The 22552-nt window shown below is 47.3% G+C and overlaps 1 protein-coding gene across 3 annotated transcripts in view; it reads right to left on the bottom strand.

Annotated features, from left to right (window-relative positions):
• Nucleotides 1–6298: 6298 nt before the first annotated feature.
• Nucleotides 6299–22552, bottom strand: part of LOC119432357 (AP-3 complex subunit delta-1-like) — a 213500-nt gene continuing 197246 nt past the window's right edge. For all 3 annotated transcript variants that reach the window (XM_049659316.1, XM_037699524.2, XM_049659315.1), the window contains exons 33-34: nucleotides 17104–17186; nucleotides 6299–6607 (exon numbers count right to left, since the gene is read on the bottom strand). In XM_049659316.1, the coding sequence (XP_049515273.1) occupies nucleotides 6497–6607; nucleotides 17104–17186 (194 nt within the window). In that variant the 3' untranslated portion in view covers nucleotides 6299–6496. The remainder of the gene's footprint in view (nucleotides 6608–17103; nucleotides 17187–22552) is intronic.

Genomic DNA, 22552 nt, shown 5'->3' with positions numbered 1-22552 from the left:
TTCTAAACTGCCAATTCTAAAATGCATTCAGTTATCGTGTTATATGAAAGAAGGATGCCCCTAGAATGCTATAAAATAAAATTTGTTATTGCACCTAGTTTCAAACTTCAAAAAAATTTATCACCAACGAACTATTGCTTCTTTGCGGAAACTTTGAAGGGCACTCACGTGATAAAAAAAAAAAAATTCAATGAAAATACCTTAGTGAAACCTTTAATTCACACAATAGCCATCTAACCCAATTTTTTTCTAAGAAAATCAACGATGGTCACTTTTTGGGCCTGGCACGTTTTGCGTGAAATGACCCCGAGGTAAAATGCTGCAGCTGCTTTGTTGTCCATTGAAATTCTCAGGCTATTCGCTTTCTGATCGTACCATGCACCTACTAGATTGTCTGTGCAACTAAGGGATTATCCAGCAAATAAAAGCCATGCCAAACTCTCCTTTCTTAAGCATGCAAATGCAACAATAACTTCCAGATGGAAGAACTTTTCTTGTAAATAATCTATTTCCCGCTAAATTATGCATATGGGTCGTCCTAGTAAGAACTCTGGCACTTTTTTCTTTCTTTTCATCTACTATCGCTCACTCTTTCTTAGTGTGTTGAAGCTGTAGTAATGTTCACGTACACAGTACTATAATACTCCCAATAAACTGCACCACACGAGCACATTTCTTTTCCTTTAGCAAACACCAGCAGAGGTGCAAAATTTTGAATACCCAAAAGTGGCCGACTGACACAGCATTTATTAAATAGCCCGAGCATCACCAAAAATTAACGATGTGAATTCCCTTCAGGCTTTCTTGGCAATGTGAATCATCTGTTTTCATCACATTCAGCTTTTCTTGGCCCTAACGCACAGTTACTTCACTGGAAGTGTGTTGCATTGTCAGAAGCAGCAGCCAAGACCACTTGCATGCCTTCTCAGAGAAAATAAAACTAATCCGCATTTTTACCTGTTGCACAGCACAGTGACATACACAACTTGTTGAAAAGAGATGCCAAGTGATGAGCAACACGCAATGCAAACATATAGTCGGTTGTTGAATGGACAAGAGTGTAAGACACTGCTTGAATAATTTTAACCTCTGAACCATGGTACGTGAAACGTGCTCTGAACGCCCGATTTTTCCAGAGTAAGAATGTAGAAACTTTCTACATTTTAATGCGAACCTTTCTGGGCAAGCCCTTCCACACATTGCAGACCATGGCTGCTGCTGCTATCTAGAAAATGCACTTGTTTAACAAATCAACTTATATGTAGCTCCATCTGTACTACTCATAAGGATGTCACAACCAAGTCCGACAGAAGAGCTGATGGTGAAAGAAATGTAATAAAGCATTAAAAATATTGGAAGTCATTCAAATGTAAAAGTCAAGTGCACAATATGCCCAAGCTGACGAGTGTGGTAGAAACTGCCAGGTCAAGTAGAGCTCAGTATTGAGAGTTGGTGCAATGAGAGAAACTACAGTTCACCTACACCTGATATATGTCGTCGTTCAGGTGCACAAAAGGGGCGAGTGAGACTATCGAAAGAATGGGCTGCATTTATCAGTGTTGTCCCACCCTCCTTCATAGCTCAAGTTGTATTAAAGCGATTAGCAATGGTTAGGATACGATTTGCGGTATGTTTGTATCAAACCTCTTTGATGTCCATTTGGGTCACCAGGTATATATGGGTCACTGGGTATGTGTCATTGGGTATGTGCCACACTTCGACAAAAAAAAAAAAAAAAAAAACTAATTTTTTTGGTGCTGACAGAACTAAACCGGCATTATGTTATTCAGACAGGCGCCATGCACATATTCCATGTAGGCGCTGCTAGATGGCGCAACGTGCACAGAGAGGCTCGGCTGGAGTACATGCCTCGTGCACTAAGTGTTTAGGTGGTCGCGGCAGTACAATGTGTCGCTACATTGCTTCAATGCTAATCGCATTAACGTCGACAGTCATCCCGAAATGGTTCCTGTCGGAATTATTGTGCCAGGTGTCAGTTTGGGTACTTGCATGAATCTGATATGAAAGCGGATTGAGATGCCAAACTGCATAGAGTATCTGCCTGACCCACTTGGAATGTTCTTGTAAACATGGATGGGTTGGATTGGGGGCTCACAGCCACAACGCAGATGTCAACATTGTTGTAGACGTAGTCACTTGTGCTAACAAGGAAAATGGTGGGCCGGTGTACTCCTGCTGGTTCTTCCAAGAAGTGGGGGTACAAAAAGGAAAAAGAATCTACACATGCGAGCAGAAGTTTTTCACCCAGTTAGTGTAGTTTTAGCAGAAAACAGGAACTAAGGAGATGTGCAATTTGGACATTTTAAAAACGAGAAATAAACCCATAATAAACAGTTGCTATGCACTAACTGAAAGACAAAGGATTAGGGATTTGATGAACACAAGTGCAAACTTTCAACTGAATTTTATTTGCACAAACGCTTGTGTTATATACATGGGAGATGTATGATGTGTGTAAGGAGTGATTAACAGCAAAAACGAGATAATAACAGGATCTTCTTAACAAGCGTGATGAAAAGGAAAAGAGAGAAAGAAACAAAGATACTGCAACACGTGCGGCACACCCCAACTTGTCTGTCTACGCACAACAGTCTCAAACCACTACTAATCTACTGTTTCCTTTGCAGCTGTCGCCCTATATGATTAATCAAGTTTTTTGTGATAACCCAAATGAGGCCATGCTGACACAATCAACCCCTATTATCTCAGCTGCCTCTATAATCTCTCGTGTCGTCCGTTTCCTGTGTTTAGCAACCACCGAGCAATTTTCGAATGCAGGCAGACACCCACAGTCCCGGCATTGCACTCCTAAGTGCCCTTGTACTGACCGGTGCACATTGCTACGATGTTCACGGAGCCTGTCATTTAAGCCAGCGCTTCCTCTATCTATTTTTTCGAAAAAATAGATAGAGGAAGCGCTGTTTCAGCGTATTCTTATCTGCCCTATGTGCGTCTTTCCGCACGAAAGCGGGATTGCATACTCTACCTTTTTGACACATGTCACATACCGTGTCCTTTGCCTTTCTGAGCATACCCGAGTTCTCACATCGTCTTTGCGTATCTTGCAAGGCAAAGCGAGCTTGTGGGATACTGAAAAAACACTTCTGCGTGCTCTCCGATCTTTAACCAATGGGAGAAGTAATGAAAATGTGGAATTGCAGCCGTCCTTTAGAACTGCTTTCCTGCATCCTCGGCTTGCTTTTGGTCCGCATCGCACATGGACCACTTAGTGGCTTGCAGTAATGATTGTGCAAGAGATGCGACGAGAGAGCCCGGATACTCGGCTTGCCGAAGCCTATCGACCTGCGCTTGAAAGCTGTTCTGCACCAGGTGATGGCAGGATTCCTGCAGAGAATTTCGTAGGCATAGGCGTGCTACTCCACATTTTACAAGTTTGGAATGGCTCGATGAGAAGGCCTTCTAGCAGGGCCTTGTTAGCATGTGGCTCATACCTCCAGCACATACGCGACTTCAAGATAGTCAGCCTGAGGTCTAAAGACTGTATAGATCCTTCTCCTGGCAGTTCATGCGAGATAGTCAAAGGCTTATCAAGGTAAAGGCTTATCAAGTTAACAAATAAAACTTGATTATCTATGGCAACAGCTGTGAACGAAAGAGTAGATCAGTGGTGGTCCGAGACTGCGTTGTGTGTAGACAGACCTGTCGGAGCTTGTCGCATGTGTTTTTGTTGCCTATCTCGTACGTGGCTTCTTTTTTCTTTTCATCACGCCTGTTAAAAAGATCCTGTAATCTCGTTTTTGCTGTTAATTCCTCCTTACGCATGTCATACATCGCCCATGTATATAATACAAACCTTTGTGCAAATAAAATTCAGTAGAAAGTTTGCACTAGTGTTCATCAAATCCATAGTTTTTCACCTTTCAGTCGGTGCACAACAACTATTTATTACGGATTGCTATCAACTCGCCCAAACAAGTACGCCATCTGAGCAATAATTAGGAAAATAAAGGCTAAAAGAAACCAAGTTGTATACAACATGCTTGGTTAACAGTAAGTAGTGCAAATGGGAAACGAACGTGAATAGTACGAATACACATCTTGTAGACAGCTGATGGAGGGAAAAAGGAACCCGAGGGTTGGTGAGTGAGTGAAGTAAACATAAATGCTACTAAGGAAAGCAGTTGCTGAAAAAATGGCTTGAGTGACCTTTCTTGTCGGACCAGCACTTCAAGCCCTCATCTTCCTCTGTCTTGTTTATAGTACTGGCTCTGGAGCACGACACACTTTCTAAACAAACATGCTCAAGATTTACTTCCAAGATTTTCTTACAATGTGGTCCTGGCCTATGTGAGGCACTGCAGTGAGGGAAAATTAACTATATAAAAAATTTAAATGCAAGACACAAATTAAAAAAAAGTTAATTTCCCTGTGTGCTTTCTTTGACTTCATTGTCTGTTGGCTACATAGTACATTTATTACTAAAAAAAAAATTTTGCCTCTCAGTTACCCCGACAATCTCGCCTTAAAATGGCACTGAAATCATAGAATGACCTCACTATTATTAGAGTATGCTGCCTGACGAACCTCTAGCTGTAAAACTTTTTTCGAATCGTAGAGGTTGCTATCCCACTGGCATGCGGCTTTCTCTCCTTTCGTCTCCGTTAGCGCATTGAAAGCTACACAAAGGGGTTAGCAAGGGGCAAGGCCCGGCCTTAAAGTTGCGAATTACCTTTAGTCTAGTTTTCTTTTTTTTCCTTTATGATGCTACTTCCGGTTCAGGTGTGCGCGGCGCTCTCTCGAAGCGAGATGGCTGCTTTGGGTGCCTCGCGTTGCCACGTGCCTGGAGCTATGTCACCCGGAGAGAACAATCAGAGCACGTGGTTGTCGGAGCATTTCGCCAGCGAGGTACCACACCCATAGAGGCTGCAGTATCTATAATATTCTACGCAGCAGACACCACTACATGCAACTGTCGTGCCTATAGCGCAACATTTGCTATGTGCAATGCAGGTTGTAGTTCACGCTTGTGCTTGCGCAGTCCAGCCTGATCATACTGTGAATTGGCTTTGTGTTGAATTAGACTGCTGGATAGTGGCCAAATCCGGATTATGCATTTTAAAGTGCTATCAGTGGCTCAATACGAAGCAATGTCTGTCAAGGCTTCTAGCCAGGAGAAAGCCCGTGCTGCCGCTCGCGAGGTGCGGAAGGCCCAAGGTGCATAGAAACGAGGTAGCGCCCGCAGGCAAGTGTATATGTGGTCTGGGAGACGACAATATGCATTTGTGAGTGCTGTTGTAGCATGAAACTCATTACGAGGCAAGTGACTGAGCCAGGCATGTAATGTTTGAAAGAGCACCCACACAGTATGCCGAGTGCCACCTCACATGATTGGAGGAGAAAACAAAACATTAAGCAGACGACCATTAATCGAGACCGGATGAGCAAAGATGAAATACTTTTCTGTATTTTTTTTTTTTGAGATTGCAGACATGTACATTATTCATTTATTTAACTCAATATTTGTAATAATATTATTACTAAGAATGTTCTCGCAATTACTAAATCTATCAATAACTGTTAGGCCCCCTTGCAACATAGGTGCTGACGACATTGCGAAGGAGAGAGTAAATGACTTTTTTTACTAGTTTTTTACACGAAATTCTAAATTCCCTGCTGCATGTAGTGCAATAATATTTGGCTAACATGTTCACAGGAGCCTTGTGAACATAGATCAGCAACGTTTTTCCATTATGTTCAAAAAGTGTTCCAGGGCCCCTTCAACATATCTCAGGAGTGTCACAGCAGCAAATAGTGTGCACCTTCAGTATTCCTGTGCTGCTCTTGGCATATCGTGCTGTGATGACTGAGACACTGAAATCGCATCATAGAAAGCCACGTTACAAAGTTAATGATTATTCATTTTCACACTGTGATTTGTAATATTTACGTGCATGGATAATACCACTGCAGGAAAGAAAATGCAACTGAAACTCCAAAGTCTGCACTACCATAAGCTATGGATGTGACACCACAATGCTTACTGCGTTCAGTAATCACATATTTTTTTTTCTTCGGTGGATTGCCACAAGGCATATGTATAAAAAACATTTTGCAAAAGGCGTCAAATAAATGCATGCAGCCATTTTTGACACAGGTACTCCAGCAATGAATTAGTGCGCTTGTTGTCTGTTGGATATATACCCATACTTACTCTATCATGATGCACAGCATGACAGGAGAAAGCCCCAGCAATGGGAGAAAAGCAGCTGGACATGCGCTTACTCCACGCCAGGGATTCACACCTTACACAACCACACTTGTTAAACACCATCTGGCTCTTTATGCAAAAGAAAAAAAAAAAAGGACCTCAACATGTCCAAGAATTGTGGCGAAAGAAAGTGGTCGGCCACACCTTGACATAAATATACACGGTTTCCACTCAGCAAGGGGATGCATTGAATGCAGTTATCTTCATTGGCCCATGACTTTGGAATGGAATTAGCTGTGAGTTCTCCTATGTGGAGGTCATGGTGCTGGCACTCAGCAGAGAACGGACTTCATCCAGCAGACTTGACAGAAGCTGCGAGTTTGTGCTCTTGCCGTCCACAAGCACCCGGCTGGGATTCTGAAACACCGCAGGGCATCTAAATGAAACACAGTTGGCAACTCTTCTTACATTTGACACAAACAATGCTGTCCAGGTCCTACAGCAGCAATATTGTGTCATCAAGATAAACAGGATTAGTAAATATTCTTCAATTATCACGACTTTCCTGCTTTTGTGTATGAGCAGTAATTATGGGTTTACAGAGCACATGAGAGAGAGAGAGACGAGACGTTGTTCCAGCACCAGAACTCAAACTCAACTGATCTTTTATTTCTTTAGTTCCCAGCCAACTAAGCTCACACACTGCTTGTGGCATTGCCTGACCTGGTCTTCTTTCCTAGGGCGATCACACCGATGTCGCTGGCGCTACAGGCTAAGCAGTAGTAATTTAGGGATGACTTTATCATCATCATCATCATCAGCCTATATTTTGGGCGCGATCTTGTACGCGTTCTAAAATGGAACGGAGACGTTCCGTTCCATCGAGCCGCACACGACTGGTCAATTTGAACGTCGCGGTTCAAATTGACCAATCGTGTGCGGCTCGATGGAACGGAACGCCTCCGTTCCATTTTGGAACGCGTACAAGATCGTGCCCTTTATGTCCACTGCAGGATGAAGGCCTCTCCCTGCGATCTCCGATTACCCCTGTCTTGCGCTAGTGTATTCCAACTTGCGCCTGCAAATTTCCTAACTTCATCATCCCATCTGGTTTTCTGCCGACCTCGACTGCGCTTCCCTTCTCTTGGTATCCATTCTGTAACCCTAATGGTCCACCAGTTAAGGGATGACTTTATAGTGCTTCTAAATGTCCATTTCCGACGTTTGAGCATGTACAATTTATAAATATATATACCGTATTTTATTACGTATAAGACGCACCCTCTACTTCTCACGACTTTCGAGGAAACAATTGGTAAATAAAATGCACCTGTGTATAAAACAAACTGCAACATGAAATGCTTTTTTTTTTTTTAATTTTGAAAGTTTGCTCAATGGCAGAAACCATTAAATATAGAAATGTAGGCCAGTTTCGGCGATGAACAGCAATAGTGCTCAATGGTTGCTTCCATAGAGCCATGAATCATAGTCCGGTGGTTGCGTAGGATGAAGGCCCACTATTTGCAGGTAGCGCCGTCGTACCTGGTTTAGACCAGGGCATGCCCACAACAGGTGTTTGATTGTTGCCGTGGACGCTCGAGCTGGGCAATATGGGCAGGTATCCATCCGCAAATGGTCCACGGAGGTGTTGTGGCCAGGCATAGGAGACCGATGGGGTAAGTGCCACCCCCACACGGAGTCTCCGCAACACCACCTCCTCCTAGCGGGTAAGGCCGTCTGGGAGGTTTGAATCACACGGTGGCATTAAATCTCGTGTGGTGCGGTGGAGAATCTCCTTGCGATGGAGGAAATCACCTTGGGGGTCACTTGGGAAAGGTGCTTCCACAGCTAGTGGCAGCTCACTGTGGGTGGCAGTGTCAGCTTGTATGTGAGCAGAAATAGTGTGCCGTGAGATCCACTGCATCCGAATCTGACCGGGAATCTGTGCAGTCATTCGGTGTATTTCGTCTGCAAAAGGGTGGGCATTGTATACCTTCCGAATCTCCTTTATGGCCGAGGTGGAGTCAGTGCGTATTATTATAACCAGTGCTGGCGATGTGGAAGCAGCTGTCACCAAGTTTGTTGCGTCTCGTATGGCCAAAAGCTCAGCACTGACCGATGGGACCGGAGTTGTCAGACGGTACACATAATTAGCACTCATGGATGGGCGCCCTTGCACCACGGTGGATGTAACCACTTGTATGTTCGTGCAGCTCACATCAGTGTAGGCCACCAGTGAACCGCGAGCGCGCGAGGCGCACGAACCGAGGCATAGTCGAGAGATGAACGGCGCTGTCCGTGGAGTTTCAACGTGGCACCGGGTCAGGAAGGTCGCATCTCCAGCTACGTTCTGGCGACGGGAGACTTGGGGGTCTGGTTGAGTCCGCGACGCTGGCCGTCCAAGGTGTGGCCGTTGACTTCGGCAAGTTCGGGCGAGGCTCCTGGACGGGCTGCAGCTTCTCACGGCAGGACCAGGCACCCCAGAGAGGATCCCCCTTCTGCGGCAGACCAGCACGATTGATTCTCCTCTGGACGCCACGTCGGCACTCCTGAAGAAGTTGCAACGCATCCCGACGCTAGGCCTAGGCAGGTGGGCCTAAGCAACGCCGAACGCCATCGCCGACGAGCCGACGAGCTCATCACCGACGAGCCGACGAGCTCACCGCCGATAAAGAGACAACGCGAGGTGTCGGCACCTACGGCACTCTCAACGCTTCCGACGAGCCCGACGATCCGTAAGAGATGATCATGTTTTGTTCACGACGCAGTTAGGCCAGGGCCAAGGTGGTCAGACTTTGACGAGTCAGCGCTCAGACTGACGTAGAAACTCTAAGACGGAGTTAGGCTCCGAGACAGATAGATTATTTTCGGGTAGTCTTGGCATTTAGCCAGAGTTTTGTATTTTGTATTCAGCAAGTATTTTTTGTTGAGTTATGTCTAGTTTCGCGTGCCTTTAGTTTTGACTTTCGGTTTTAGCGTTGTGTGCCGCGTGCTTTACCATCCTTGTAAATATTAAATCCTCGTTTGCTGTGCCGCCAGTCGTGTCTCTCCTCCATCGAGAGTAGCGCATGCACGCAATTCTCCGCACTCCCAAGTAAAGGTGACAAAATATTGGCGAGCCTGCCAGGATAGATACGGCCCAGTCACCGATACTCGGGAGTTGTAAAGATGGAGTGGGAACGTTTGGCGGCGGTAGCGAAGGATTTAAATATGTCGAAGGAGGAGACGATGGCGTTTTTTGAATACACGCAACAAGAGAAGGAAAAACAGCAGAAAAGCGAAAAAGAAATTTTGGAACTTAAGTTAAAACTAGCCGAGATGGGCGCGGGCTCTCGCGACGGAACGAGTTCACCCGGATCGGCGTCATCCAACTCAACTTCGCCCAGACCAAAACAAATTTGCCCTAGGAAATTAATGGCTCCTTTTGATGAGCGTAGGGACGATTTAGATGCGTACTTGCATTGTTTTGAAAGAATAGCGGTCGGGCAAGGCTGGGCAAGGAACGAGTGGGCTAGCGCCTTAAGCCTGTGTCTAGTTGGTGAGGCTTTGAGTGTGTTCGGACGGATGCCCGCCGAAGAGAGTCTGGACGGATGCCCGCCGAAGAGAGTCTAGACTACGACAAAGTAAAAAACACTTTATTGCAAAGATTTCGGCTAACGGCTGAGGGTTTCCGCGAAAAGTTCAGGTCATGCAAGCCGGAAGACGCGGAAACTGGAAAACAGTTTGCATGTAGATTAACAAACTACTTTGAGAGATGGATGGAGTTATCGGAGGCCAACAAGACATATGAAGGGGTGCGGGACAAGGTCGTAGGAGAGCAATTTCTCGCCAGGTGCAGCGACAGTCTGGCGGTATTCCTCAAAGAGAGGAAATTAAAAACAGTGGAGGAGATGGCAGCGCACTCAGATCAGTTTGTAGAGGCGCAGGGTCTAAGGAATTTAGGAAAGAGTGGCAAGGACGCGCCGATGGCAGCTGCAGGTGAGACGAGGAATCGGGGTCCAATGAACAGGCAAGGGACGCCCCAAAGATGTTTTCTTTGTAACCGGCTGGGACATATAGCAATGAACTGTCGGGTGAAGGATAGTAGACGTGGTCCACCAGTGGTTTGCCAGCTATGTCAAAAGAGAGGGCATGGAGCGCACGAATGCAGATCAGGTTACGCAGACAAAGCTGCATGTATGATGAAAGGTAAAGAGGGTGAGCCGAGAGAAAAGAACATGCCCGTGGTGGAGGGAGAAGTTCAAGGACGCAGGGCCACAGTTTTGAGAGACACGGGGGCGAACACAGTATTGGTTAGGGAAAGTCTGGTACCGTCAGAAAACATGACCGGCTATTTCAAACCAGTCATTTTGGCGGACAGGTCCGTTAAGTATTTGCCAGAGGCGCAAATTCAAGTTTCGACACCATTTTTTACGGGATTGGTCACAGCTAAGTGTGTAGAAGATCCTCTGTTTGACTAGATTTTGGGGAATGTATCAGGGGTGAGAAGGGCGGATGACCCAGACCCTAACTGGAAGAGGACAGAAGATTTAGAGAAGAGAGAAAAGCCAGAAACGCTAGAAGAGGAGTCACCTGAGGTAGAGGTAGCAGCGGCAGTACAAACGCGAGCCAGGAGTAAGAGTACTAAACCCTTAAAACCATTACCGGTCACGAACATTAAGGGGTTGAGCATAACGGTCGCTGAGTTCAAGGAATTACAGGAGAAAGACGAATCATTGCAGAAGTGCGTACAGAAGATAGGGGAAGTAGTACGAAGACAAAGAAGTCGAAACCTGGCGGAGTTTTTCAAGAAGAACGACTTATTATACCGGAGGTGTGTGTTCAGTTCAAGAAGAGAGGTTCAGCAATTGATGGTCCCAAAGGAACTGAGAGATAGAGTACTGAAATTAGGGCACGATAACGTAACGGCAGGCCACCAGGGAATAAAAGACACTTTAGAAAAAATAACAGAAGATTTCTTTTGGATCGGGGTACAGAGCGACGTGAGGAGATACGTCAGGTCATGTGACGTATGTCAAAAGACTATGGCTAAGGGGAAAAACGAGAATATGAGTGTGTGCACGATTGCTGAAGGGAAGGTCACAGGCAGACTAGATAGTGCCCATGAGGCCGTAAAGAAGCTCACGACCGGAGAGCCCTTGGTTCAGGTTAACCGGGATAAGAGGATGGACAACATCCCGATCGAGGTTTATATACCCGAAGAGAGGAAGAGAGTGGAAAAAGTCGTTTCACCTCGGAAAGATAGGAAGTCTATAAGTGATATTGAGTCCAGGGAGTACCAGGCGCTAGACATGATGGGACATTCGGACTCCGAGAAAAAGGACGAAGGAGATATATACCCGAATAGCCCTAGACGTGTAACGCGTAAGCGTAGAAAGAAAATCCGCAAGAGATGGAAGAAATAGGGCAGACGCGATGGTCGGAACCAAAAGGAAAAACATTTAGGAATGGCATGCGGAAGAATGCGGGATTCAGAAATGTGTATAGTAAGGAATACACTGTAACAGTACCTACGCATATATAGGGCATGTGGAGTATTGTAAAATATGTCTAGGCCCAAAGGTTATTCACGTGAGAGTGTGTCAGAACATTAGATAGTGAACATTGTGAACAGTCGAGTGAAGTGCTTTAGGTGGTGAAATGTGCATAAAGTACACTCTTAAACGTGGTGAACAGTGCAACTGGTGAATTGTGCGGTGAAGTGTGTGGTGGTGTTGTGTGGTGCATCAAGTCTTCACACGAACCGGTACCAATGTCACTACGAGGAGTCACAGTCATCACCCGAACGTCACCCCCTCCCCCCACAGATCAGGAGTAAGGTTTTTTGGAAAAAAACTCTCAAAAAGGGGACCCATGTCATATGTAAGAGGCCGCCGATGGCGCGAAAAAGAAAAGGAACACGAGAAACACGGGGTTCCGAACGGCACGAGCGCGCGAGGCGCACGAACCGAGGCATAGTCGAGAGATGAACGGCGCTGTCCGTGGAGTTTCAACGTGGCACCGGGTCAGGAAGGTCGCATCTCCAGCTACGTTCTGGCGACGGGAGACTTGGGGGTCTGGTTGAGTCCGCAACGCTGGCCGTCCAAGGTGTGGCCGTTGACTTCGGCAAGTTCGGGCGAGGCTCCTGGACGGGCTGCAGCTTCTCACGGCAGGACCAGGCACCCCAGAGAGGATCCCCCTTCTGCGGCAGACCAGCACGTTTGATTCTCCTCGGGACGCCACGTCGGCACTCCTGAAGAAGTTGCAACGCATCCCGACGCTAGGCCTAGGCAGGTGGGCCTAAGCAACGCCGAACGCCATCGCCGACGAGCCGACGAGCTCATCACCGACGAGCCGACGAGCTCACAGCCGATAAAGAGACAACGCGAGGCGTCGGCACCTACGGCACTCTCAACGCTTCCGACGAGCCCGACACGTGTGCGACTAGAACTTCGAGACGACGATCCGTAAGAGACGATCACGTTTTGTTCACGACGCAGTTAGGCCGGGGCCAAGGTGGTCAGACTTTGACGAGTCAGCGCTCAGACTGACGTAGAAACTCTAAGACGGAGTTAGGCTCCGAGACAGAGATGATTATCTTCTGGTAGTGTTGTATTTAGCTAGTTTTGCATTTTCTGTTGAGTAAGTGTTTTAGTTTTGAGTTATGGTTTTAGTGTTGCGTGCCGCGTGCTTTTACCATCCTTGTAAATATTAAATCCTCGTTTGCTGTGCCACCGGTCGTGTCTCTCCTCCATCGAGAGTAGCGCATGCACGCAACTCTCCGCACTCCCAAGTAAAGGTGACAGATCCCTTGCTTGACGGCGTTGATGAATCAGCTCGTCAATGGTGTTTAGTTGCGCCTCTTCCTGAAATGTCGGGATTGGCATGCATCGTGGAAGACCCGTAACAATGCGCATTGCTTCCCTGTTGATGCATTCTAGACGGGCCCAATCTGTAGCCGTGAGGTGCTGGAATTGAGCCGAATAGATAAGACGAGGCTGCATAACTGTTCGGACGAGTAAACGGGCAGTTTTGGTGCGGGCTCCCCCAGCCTTGGAGCAGATGCGTCTGATCAGATGAAGCACCCAGTGCGCTTGCTGCCTAATTTCGCGGATCCAAGCTTTTGCTGAACCATTTGCCGTGATGACGACGCCTAGTACGCTTAGCTGGGGAGCTGGTGTCAGAGCACATCCAGATAGATGCAGGTGGATAGGCGTGTTCAGAAGCTGTCGACGGCTCCAGCTGTTCGCAACCGACATGTAGAGCGTTTACGCACGCTTATATACTCCTCATGAAATGTCGTACACACCCATTTCAGGACACTCAATTTCTGTAAAAAAAAGTTATTCCGAGCAGCAAATTCTAGCAGAATAAATCTTCAACCAACGCTCTTCCTAGGCACTGGAAACTGGCATTTTATTCCCCTTTGGAACGCAGCATCGCTGGGTTACCGTAGTCAGCGTCTGAATAGGGAGTTTTTGCACACCCAAATGGCTTTGGGTACCCACAGGTACCTTTGATCACTCAAATCCTGTTCTTTTGTACCCCTTTTGCTTTCTTTTGTACACATTTTTGGGTACTTTTAAAAACCTGTCAGTGAACATCCTCCAAACTTTGGGTACACAAAAACTCCCTTATAACTTGTATGTGATGTTGCGAGAACCTTGATGCACATTGCTCGTGTTGCATCTATGGTGTGGCGTTCTTGGAGAGAACAAACAACAATCACATGATGACTGAAAGCATGCACACAAACATGAAATGGTGACTGCAAGCTGGAAACACTGCACCTGCTACTGGACTGCTGAGACTTCTCACATGGGCAACTGATGATCAAGTTACCCAAGCGGTAGATGTAAGGCGCCATAACATAACAATGAAAAACTGTGGTGCATTTTCCTTATTTATTGTGTCAGATTGTGACAGCACGTCTTCCCCCATCTTGTACTGATTCCTTTATGGTCTGCCACTACATTTCAATTTACTTGTCACCACCGTCTTTCATACACACTAGTGTTGTTTTTATTTCCAGGCTTATCACGGCTCCATGAAACTATCAGCGCAGCCCTGTTTCCCAGTGCGCGCCCAACGCCCAGTGGAGCACTGACTTTTGCTCGGGCCACAGCTTGCCCATCCATTTCTTTTTCCTGGCAACATTTTCCCAGTCTATGAAAGTTGCCTGCCTTTGTTCCCTTGGCGCTCTGTGCCATTCTTCAACAGAATGCATTATTTTACTGTTTCCCATCCTGCCTTGGTCTCAATGATTTTATTTTTGTTGTGAAGAATTCAAGCTCACTATATACCCATACTTTGTTGGACTTGGCCATTCTTAATTTGAAGTACTAGCTGCTACAACTGTTATCTATTCACTGTTTAACAGCATGTCTCCAAACATTTTTTTCTACTATATTCCTTTTCATTCTTGGCAATATGCCTGGTGTGATTAGGCACCAGTTGTGATTCCTAATAAAAAATGTGGCGCTCCTCAAGGCCACCTGTGGAAAACCTCAAGGTCTGTGTGCTGGTTTCATTGGCACCTGGCGATGATTACAGCTTTTGTTTTAACGCTTTCAGATGCCAATTAGTTGTGTTGATTGAAAACATAATTCCAAACCGAATTTCTTACATCTTCAGAATCATAAAAGGTTTACAGCTGCAGAATAGATTAATAGTTTTCAGTTCTTTAGTGAGTTTTGTCAAGTTTACAGACTGTTGACTCCATGCGAAAACTTCCTGCAGGAACATCAGATATGCGAACATCAACTACTGTATGTATTTCATGTCTACCAGGCTTGAAAAGCACCCATCCAGCCACTCGCAAATTATGACTGGCGCAACACATTGTGAAAACCAACGAAAGAAGTGAACCCACCACGTACAATGACATACTCCACCCCCAGGCAAAATACCCAACCATCTACCTTCATACTTCATACTTCATAAATACCCAACCATCTACTTTCATACTATCTTGTTGTACACAATTGCGTACATACCGTCTGAAAGGCTGAAGTGACATTTTTCTGAGCACTATGCTACCTGCAATACAGCATTACGCAACCTCTCTTCAGAATGCCTAACAGGATTTAAACTGTGCCATGGCATGCTTTACTCACCTGTCCCTCAATGAGCATATTAAACATTAGAGAACACTCCTGCAGGAACACAAAACTCAACAACGTTGATCGTAGCACATGAGAGGCTGGCTCACCAGTCGACAAATGGCTAGAAAACACCAAACATCTTTTTCTTTAACATCTGGCACAGTCCCACAAAATTGAGGGCAGTTGGCACCCCTATGCTAAGGAGCATGGTGGCATTTAAATTACGACCCAGTAAAGTATTGCTTGAACTTACAAGAGAACAGAAATCCCTTAAGTTAACCAGGATTTCTAGTAAACTGAAATTGATTCACCACAGCTTTACTCCACTCAACATGTACAGAAGACAAACTCTTAGACAAACTTGAATAGTACAGTAAAAGCTCGTTTATCCGGACCTCGTTAACTCAGAAATTCGGTTAACTCGGACTCGCGGCGCGGTCCCGGCAAAACTGTGTATATTTCAATGGGGTCAAATGCTCATTAATTCGGAGGGATTTAGCCGCGCACCGGTTATCTCGGACAACTCCGCGCGACTCCAGAGTCGCGCGATCTCGGGGGCTTGGAGGCTCAAGCACCGCTTGCCATAACCGACGGCGGAACCGGAGTTTTGGAGAAATCGAAACCGAACGAACTGCAGCAGAATATGATCATGATGATAGTGAATGAGGGGGAAGTGGCTAGGTGGCGCTAGTCACCACCCGGCGGAAGCGCTTGGGCCACCGGCGCATCCAGTGTCTACTAACAGCTGCTCGCTACGCCTACTGGGGCCGTATTCTGAAACGTTCGCCTAGGCGAAATTTCGCCTAGGCGAAATCAGCATGCGCGCTGATTGGCTGGTTGAGCAAATTGAATGACGTCGGGCTCAACCACCCAATCAGCTCAACTAATTTTGCTAAAACAGCCAATCGGCGCACGCCTGAAAGCGAAAAAAGAAATTTTGCCTAGGCGAACGTTTCAGAATACGGCCCCTGGTGTACTTCGTGACTTGGTTGACGTAGTTCTTTGTGTTGTGACTTCGCGTGTTGCAGCTGTGTGTGTGCGCGTTGCCGCCGCCGTCGCGCTTCATACCGATGGCGACCGTCACAGGACTTAAGCGGCCGCCGAAGCCCTCGCTGTCCTCGAGGAGTTCTGCGTTTGTTCTCGCGACAGTGAAAGTGCGCACCACCACCTGATGGGATTAAATAAGATCGTTCTGTCAGAACTTCCGACGGCGAGGCAGACGAAAATAACAGACTTTTTCAAGAAATAAAGGTTTGTCTGTGCCGTGTACGTTTTCCTTTTGTTTTCATGGTCCATTCGATAATTCGGAATTCGGTTAACTCGGACATTTTCTCCGGTCCCGTGAGATCCGAGTTAACGAGCTTTTACTGTACTTCGAAATCAACGTGTCTTCACATATGTGCACTGAACTTATGGGAAGATAAGCAAAACAATAGAACTGTTTGGCTTACATAACAGACTTCATGCAGTTATTTCTCTTAGCCCTTAACCCTTTCCATGCCTTGGACGACCTGGGTTTGTCCACGTGTTTCTGGTAAAAGATGACAGTATTTTGCATTTTATAGCAATACCATGGTCAAGTCTAGTTTCGTCTCATGTTTAGTCGTGCTTTGGTAGATGACAGCACACAATACATGGGACAGTGCAAGCAGAAGTCAACTTATTCTTTCTAAGGAAGTAAAACATGTTGGCAGCTGGGGCCATTAAAAATAATTTAGCCATTTTGGTTTAGAATTTGGGATAATAGCATGGCACAGAAGGGGCTAATTTGACAATGATCTCCCTTTGTTATGCACACAGCAGAGGCACACAGTTTTTTTCTAGACTCACCATATGCTTGATTAGAAGGCAGATGTGATCATCCTGGATGGAGCGGCTGTACAGGGACGCACTCAAGCCAACTTGCTCGACCACTGTAAATCATTCACAGACATTTCTCACAGCATGCCCGGCCAATGATATCCAGATTGATCTTTTATGGAGGGCAGCTACCAGGCCTGTGTAATGAGGCTTGCTGCATTTCAAAGGAAAAGTTAATATCTAGCAAGTGTAGCAACTACATTCCTCATTTACGCTGCCAGTACATTTCTGAAAATTTCAAAGTACAAAAAAAAAGTCAAGTGTCATGTTTACAACTCTCTAATTCAGTAATTAAAAAGGTTATCACAAATCTATAAGCTACACCTAATAATACATGTAAAGTGGACAAGTGTGATGTATGCACTATTTTTTTACTTATATGATTTTTGCAAAATAAACGGTTGTAAACATCACTTACACTATGGTTTCACATTACAAATTTGTCCACTTTGAACGTTTTATCAGATGCAGTTTACAGAACTGCGCTTTCTTTTTGGTGCAGTTATAGGTTCGAAATGTGGGGAGGCGCGACTCTCGCGCGTCTCCTGTAATCTGGCTTCACCGCGTGGCTAAGCGCCGGTGGCGGTCGAGATGGTTGCGGCGCATTGCGAGAGATGGCGCGAGTGTCACGATGCTAACGCCACCGAACGGCGGGGTGACTTGGGAGAAAAAGGAAGAAGGCGCTTCCTCTTCGGGTTGGGATCGGTGAGCGATGCGGACGTCTCGCGTGTGTGCCGATCCACGCTTCGCGCGACCGTCTTGCGAGGCTAAGAGCAGGACACTGGTATGGACGAACACGGATCGTTCGAGCGCGCCACCGTTCGCGTTACTGTACACGTGAACGACTAGGCGATGGCGTCATAGCATGGGGCAAACGTATTCGCTCGCTATCGGGTTGCGGTGACTCGGACTTCCTTGATTTGTAGCGCGCCCATGTGAATGTTCTATTGGTAGTATTTCGGCTAGTGTGTATTAGTGTATGAAAGGTGCAATAAATGCCTTTTGATTGTTTGCACTACCGTGTTGTCGTTCCTTTGTCCCAAGAGCATGTGTGAGACCCCACATCTGGCTGCCCAACGTGGGGCCTCTTGGGGCATCGGACGATAATATTGCTCGGTTCGAGATGTTTCAACCGAAGCGTAGTCCTAGCGTGGATTTTGATCACTAGTGTCGGCGGCGTGCTTTCTTGAGCGAGGCGGCGGTTGCTGTAGGGTGTTTGAACATTTCAACATGCTAAGCCTTTCCGCAAGTGTTTTGTTAAAGTACTGTCGTGGTACGAGCGCCACGTGGGCTGCATCCTGGGAGAGCGAGGCCTAGCGCCCGCGGAGCATTGGCAAGCCTAAAGCGAGTGAGTACGGAAGCCTCGTGGGTGGTCCGAATTTCTTATGTAAATAGCTACTTCTATCTCTTTGACTTCGGAAGTCGCGGGGTGGCCGCGGGCCACGGGTGCCGCTACGGGCTGACTGGTATTGCGGCCTGGCACCGGGCGCTCCGACACCGTCTGGGATGGTGGGCGCCATCAACTCGGATGCTGTGTGCACCGAGCGAGGTAGGACCACCTCACAGAGCTAACGTCTCCTTGCGGCTGCCTGTACTTGTGCCCATTTTGGGTGTTTTTTTTTGGGAGGGGATGCTGGTTGTTGTCAGGGTAGCGACGCATTAGGCCTAAGGCTTTACGAAGCCGCTTGTCGCACGTGGAGGGACACAACCTGGTGGACCGTTGTGTTGAGGTGTCGCACTTTGCTTCCCTCAGTCTAGTTAGTGTCACACGAATTGAAATTACTCGTTCGACTCAAGAAAGCAAGATTTGTTCACGTGAACTTAGCATCTGAAATGCCGTCCGAAATTTCGCTAGCCGAATTGAACATCGTGCTACGTGGGCGACGTGTATGCCGAATTCCTCTCCCTTGCACTACTTTAGTGTTTGTCGAGTGCGTTGAGTGCACACAGCGTGAGCGGAGTCACCCCTGGTTTGCCGTCACCTGCACATCGTCATCGCTGCTGCCCCGGACTACAATTGAGCTACCCCAGGCGATGCAGATGCCTGTGGCCAGTTCGGCGGCCGCCTGTGTACGGCTTGCTACCCTCGGCTCTCGCCGGCAGGGCGCATCGGGCGCGAGCGACGCTTGCTCGTGTCGACTTCTGCGCTGCCGTTTCCAGAGTCCTGGACTGGAGTCGTGCCATCGAATCTGCAGAGGTGGTGCTGTGACCAACGGACGCCAGTGGTGAACCCCAGAGACAATGTCGGCTCGCATGTTATGGAAAGCGCATGGAAATTTTTCGCCGGAGTATTTGTAGTGATTTAAGGTTGGGGGGATGTGGGGATTCGCAACTCTCACGCGTCCCCTGATGTTGTTTTCCCCGCATGTCTCCTGTAGTGCGGCTTCTCCGCGTGGCTAAGCCTGGCGGCGGTCGTGGTGGTTGCGGCACATTGCTGGAGATGGCGCGAGTGTCGCGATGCTAACGCCCCGGAACGGCGGGGTGACTTGGGAGAAAAAGGTCGAAGGTAGGACGACCTTTTGGATTGGGGATCGGCGGCCAACACGCATGAACGCTTCGCGCGTGCGCCGGCCCGCTTCGTGCGACCGTCGTGCGAGGTTAAGAGCAGGACACCGGTATGGACGAACACGGATCGTTCGAGCGCGCCACCGTTCGCGTGACTGTACACGTGAACGACTAGGCGATGGTGTCATAGCATGGGGCGAACGTATTCGCTCGCTATCGGGTCGCGGTGAGTCGGACTTCCTTGATTTGTCGCGCGCCCGTGTGAATGTTCTATTGGTAGTAATTCGGCTAGTGTGTATTAGTGTATGAAAGGTGCAATAAATGCCCTTTTGATTGTTTGCACTACCGTGTTGTCGTTCCTTTGTCCCAAGAGCATGTGCGAGACCCCCCAATCTATAATGTTCCTGCATGTTACGGTGTGTTTGAATGTGGTGGTCACGTAAATTTAGTGGTGCAGCCTGCTTGTACATTGCAACAAGCGACCAGCACGTTGCAGATACGACGCACCCGCGCGGACCTTATCGTCAAAATGATCTGCGATGCTGACAAAGTGCGCATAGTGCCAGTAGCTTCGTATGCGCTGTGCCTTCGACGTTTAGTTCGCGTTGAAGCGAGAGACAGCGCAAAGGTCAATTCTCTTGCTGCTGCTGCGCTTCCGTTGCTTCACCTTTCGGGCGACAGTACGGCTCTTTTTTTTTTCCTCTTTTTTTTTCGCGGTCTCTTGAAAAATGTATCAACAGGACGTTTCTTGCCCAAATCGTAAACGATCGCCTTCTGAAAGGCGCATGTGTGCGCGCACAGTGATCTTGGGAATGTTTGCGCACGCCACTGAACGCCTGAGCACGTCGAGTGCAGGGAGCGTTTTGACCGTCGGGGCTGCGCCTCGGTCGTCGTTGCAGCAGCGGACCTCGTCTACTTTCTCGCTAAGCATTGGCTAGGCTGTGATGTGGTCCGGTGTGCTTGACGTGGGGACCAATGAGAGATTGCTCAGCCGTGTGACGTAGTTGGTTGCTTGGCGACTATGGATCCCGCCCAGATCCCGCTGTGCCGCTTGTCTGTGCCGGTCGCCCCGCTGGCTGGGCCGCCGCCGCTGTTGCTCACGCGTTCGTATGATCTGGAGCCGCGCGGCAACACGTTCGGAACAGTCTATTTTTTTTTGTATTCTGAGCAACGTATTTCGGCCGTGGAATGTTACGAATTCTTATCACACCGAAATTCGTACCAGCCGGGTTCGTATCACCGGGGTTTTACTGTATAATGAACCAAATGGCCGATTATACCGACTTCATTATATTGAAGTTTAACTGTATTTCAATAGGGAAATCGTAATGGGTCCCAGCTACTTCTTTTATGATGTTTGTGAGATCACATGTGCATTTTTGAAGCCTTTTTCATTAAGTGCTGTGTTTGCACACTCCACAATAACTGGTTTATCTGACCGCTGTTTTACAAACTCATAGAACTCGCGAGTGGGCTGAACTCGGGCCTTTCAGCATAGCACCTATAGTGTTTGAAAACCGAAATTGTTATTTGAAAGCAAATAAAAGATACGTGAAAATTGTAGGGGCAGTTTTGCAGTTTCTTTTTTCCTTTTATGCATGCAAGTGGGTACATGAGTCATATTCCTTATGCATGCTGACTAAGCACTGCCTCTGAAAAAAGCAAAAGTGGAGATATCCCATCACTTATGGGACGGTTACACCATATGGTGGCAGAGAACTATGTAACTGGAGCCGATAAGTCCAAGATAGGTGGTGCAGCAGAGGGTCACACCGTATGGCCTTGAGGTCTGACCAATGCAAAAGTTTGGTGCTATTACGGGCGGAGCATGGTGGTAATTATTCAGTGTAGGTGCAGCAACACACTAGATCACCACATGCTGCGGGCAGGTGCACATAGGTCAGACAGGCGATATTTGAACTATCAGTAAACCATCATTACAATGAAGCCTCTTTATTCGAACTACATGTATCGCTTTAATTGAAGTGTCACGTGGTGGCGACTCAAACACATGCATTTTAGACCGAAATACTCAAAGGCTGTGGGTGGCAGGTTCCGCTTGCCATGAATAGCGAAGTGGCAAAAGTTTGGAATCTTGTGATGCCCGAGTGGTTGCCTGGACCTGCACATCCTGCCTGCCCTGCCAACGATGCAGGGAGAGTGGCACGTGCCCCCCAAGTGGAGCTTTTTCTTCTCATTTTCCTCAAACATGACATAGAAAAACAAAGAACCAGCATTCCAACATGCTAGAGCTATAATTTACAGCTTTGGGTAAAGATGGCGTGCTGTGCCTGCCGCCTATAAGAAGCCTCATAGTCCGTGTCTTGTGCATATGTAGGCTCTCTAGCCGCCTATGTAAGCTGTAGCATTTGAGATTGTCGGATTGTGCGCACTCCCTATCCCGATGGTCATGAGGAAGTGACAGACAACCGTGCTGCACGAAAGTGCCACAGTAGTCATTGCTCCAGTGCAGGCTCCAGTGCAGTGCTCATGCGCAGCGCACAATAATGAGGTATTGAGATATCGAGAGTTCAGGCCTGTTTAGCTTCAACCCACGTCATGGATGCCGAGATCGTAAATTCAGCGTTGGGTTGTCTCGATTAAGAACTGGCAGCACATGAAGAACCTCAGCAGATGCCGACAATGGCACAGATGCGGGAGTGTCTGCGTCTGCTTTGCAACAGAAGTGAATGCGGCAGCGATGACTACACTTACACAGTTCTGGAATAAGTTGGAAGCCTTGTTGCTTGCGCCTGGCAGGAACTTGCAACATACTACTGACCTCCTTTTTTTGACAGAATGAAAAGACAAGGAAGGCCGTTATGGAGGTGGGAGTAATTGGGCATCTTTTCTTTATTTCCGCAATGTTGCCAAACAGCTGGGACACTACTGTCACGGCTTTTATGGAGCATCA

Source organism: Dermacentor silvarum, chromosome 11 (assembly GCF_013339745.2).
Source record: "Dermacentor silvarum isolate Dsil-2018 chromosome 11, BIME_Dsil_1.4, whole genome shotgun sequence".
Taxonomy (NCBI): domain Eukaryota; kingdom Metazoa; phylum Arthropoda; class Arachnida; order Ixodida; family Ixodidae; genus Dermacentor; species Dermacentor silvarum.
The sequence above is the reverse complement of the archived record's forward strand: the minus strand, read 5'-3'. Positions and strand labels throughout refer to the sequence as shown.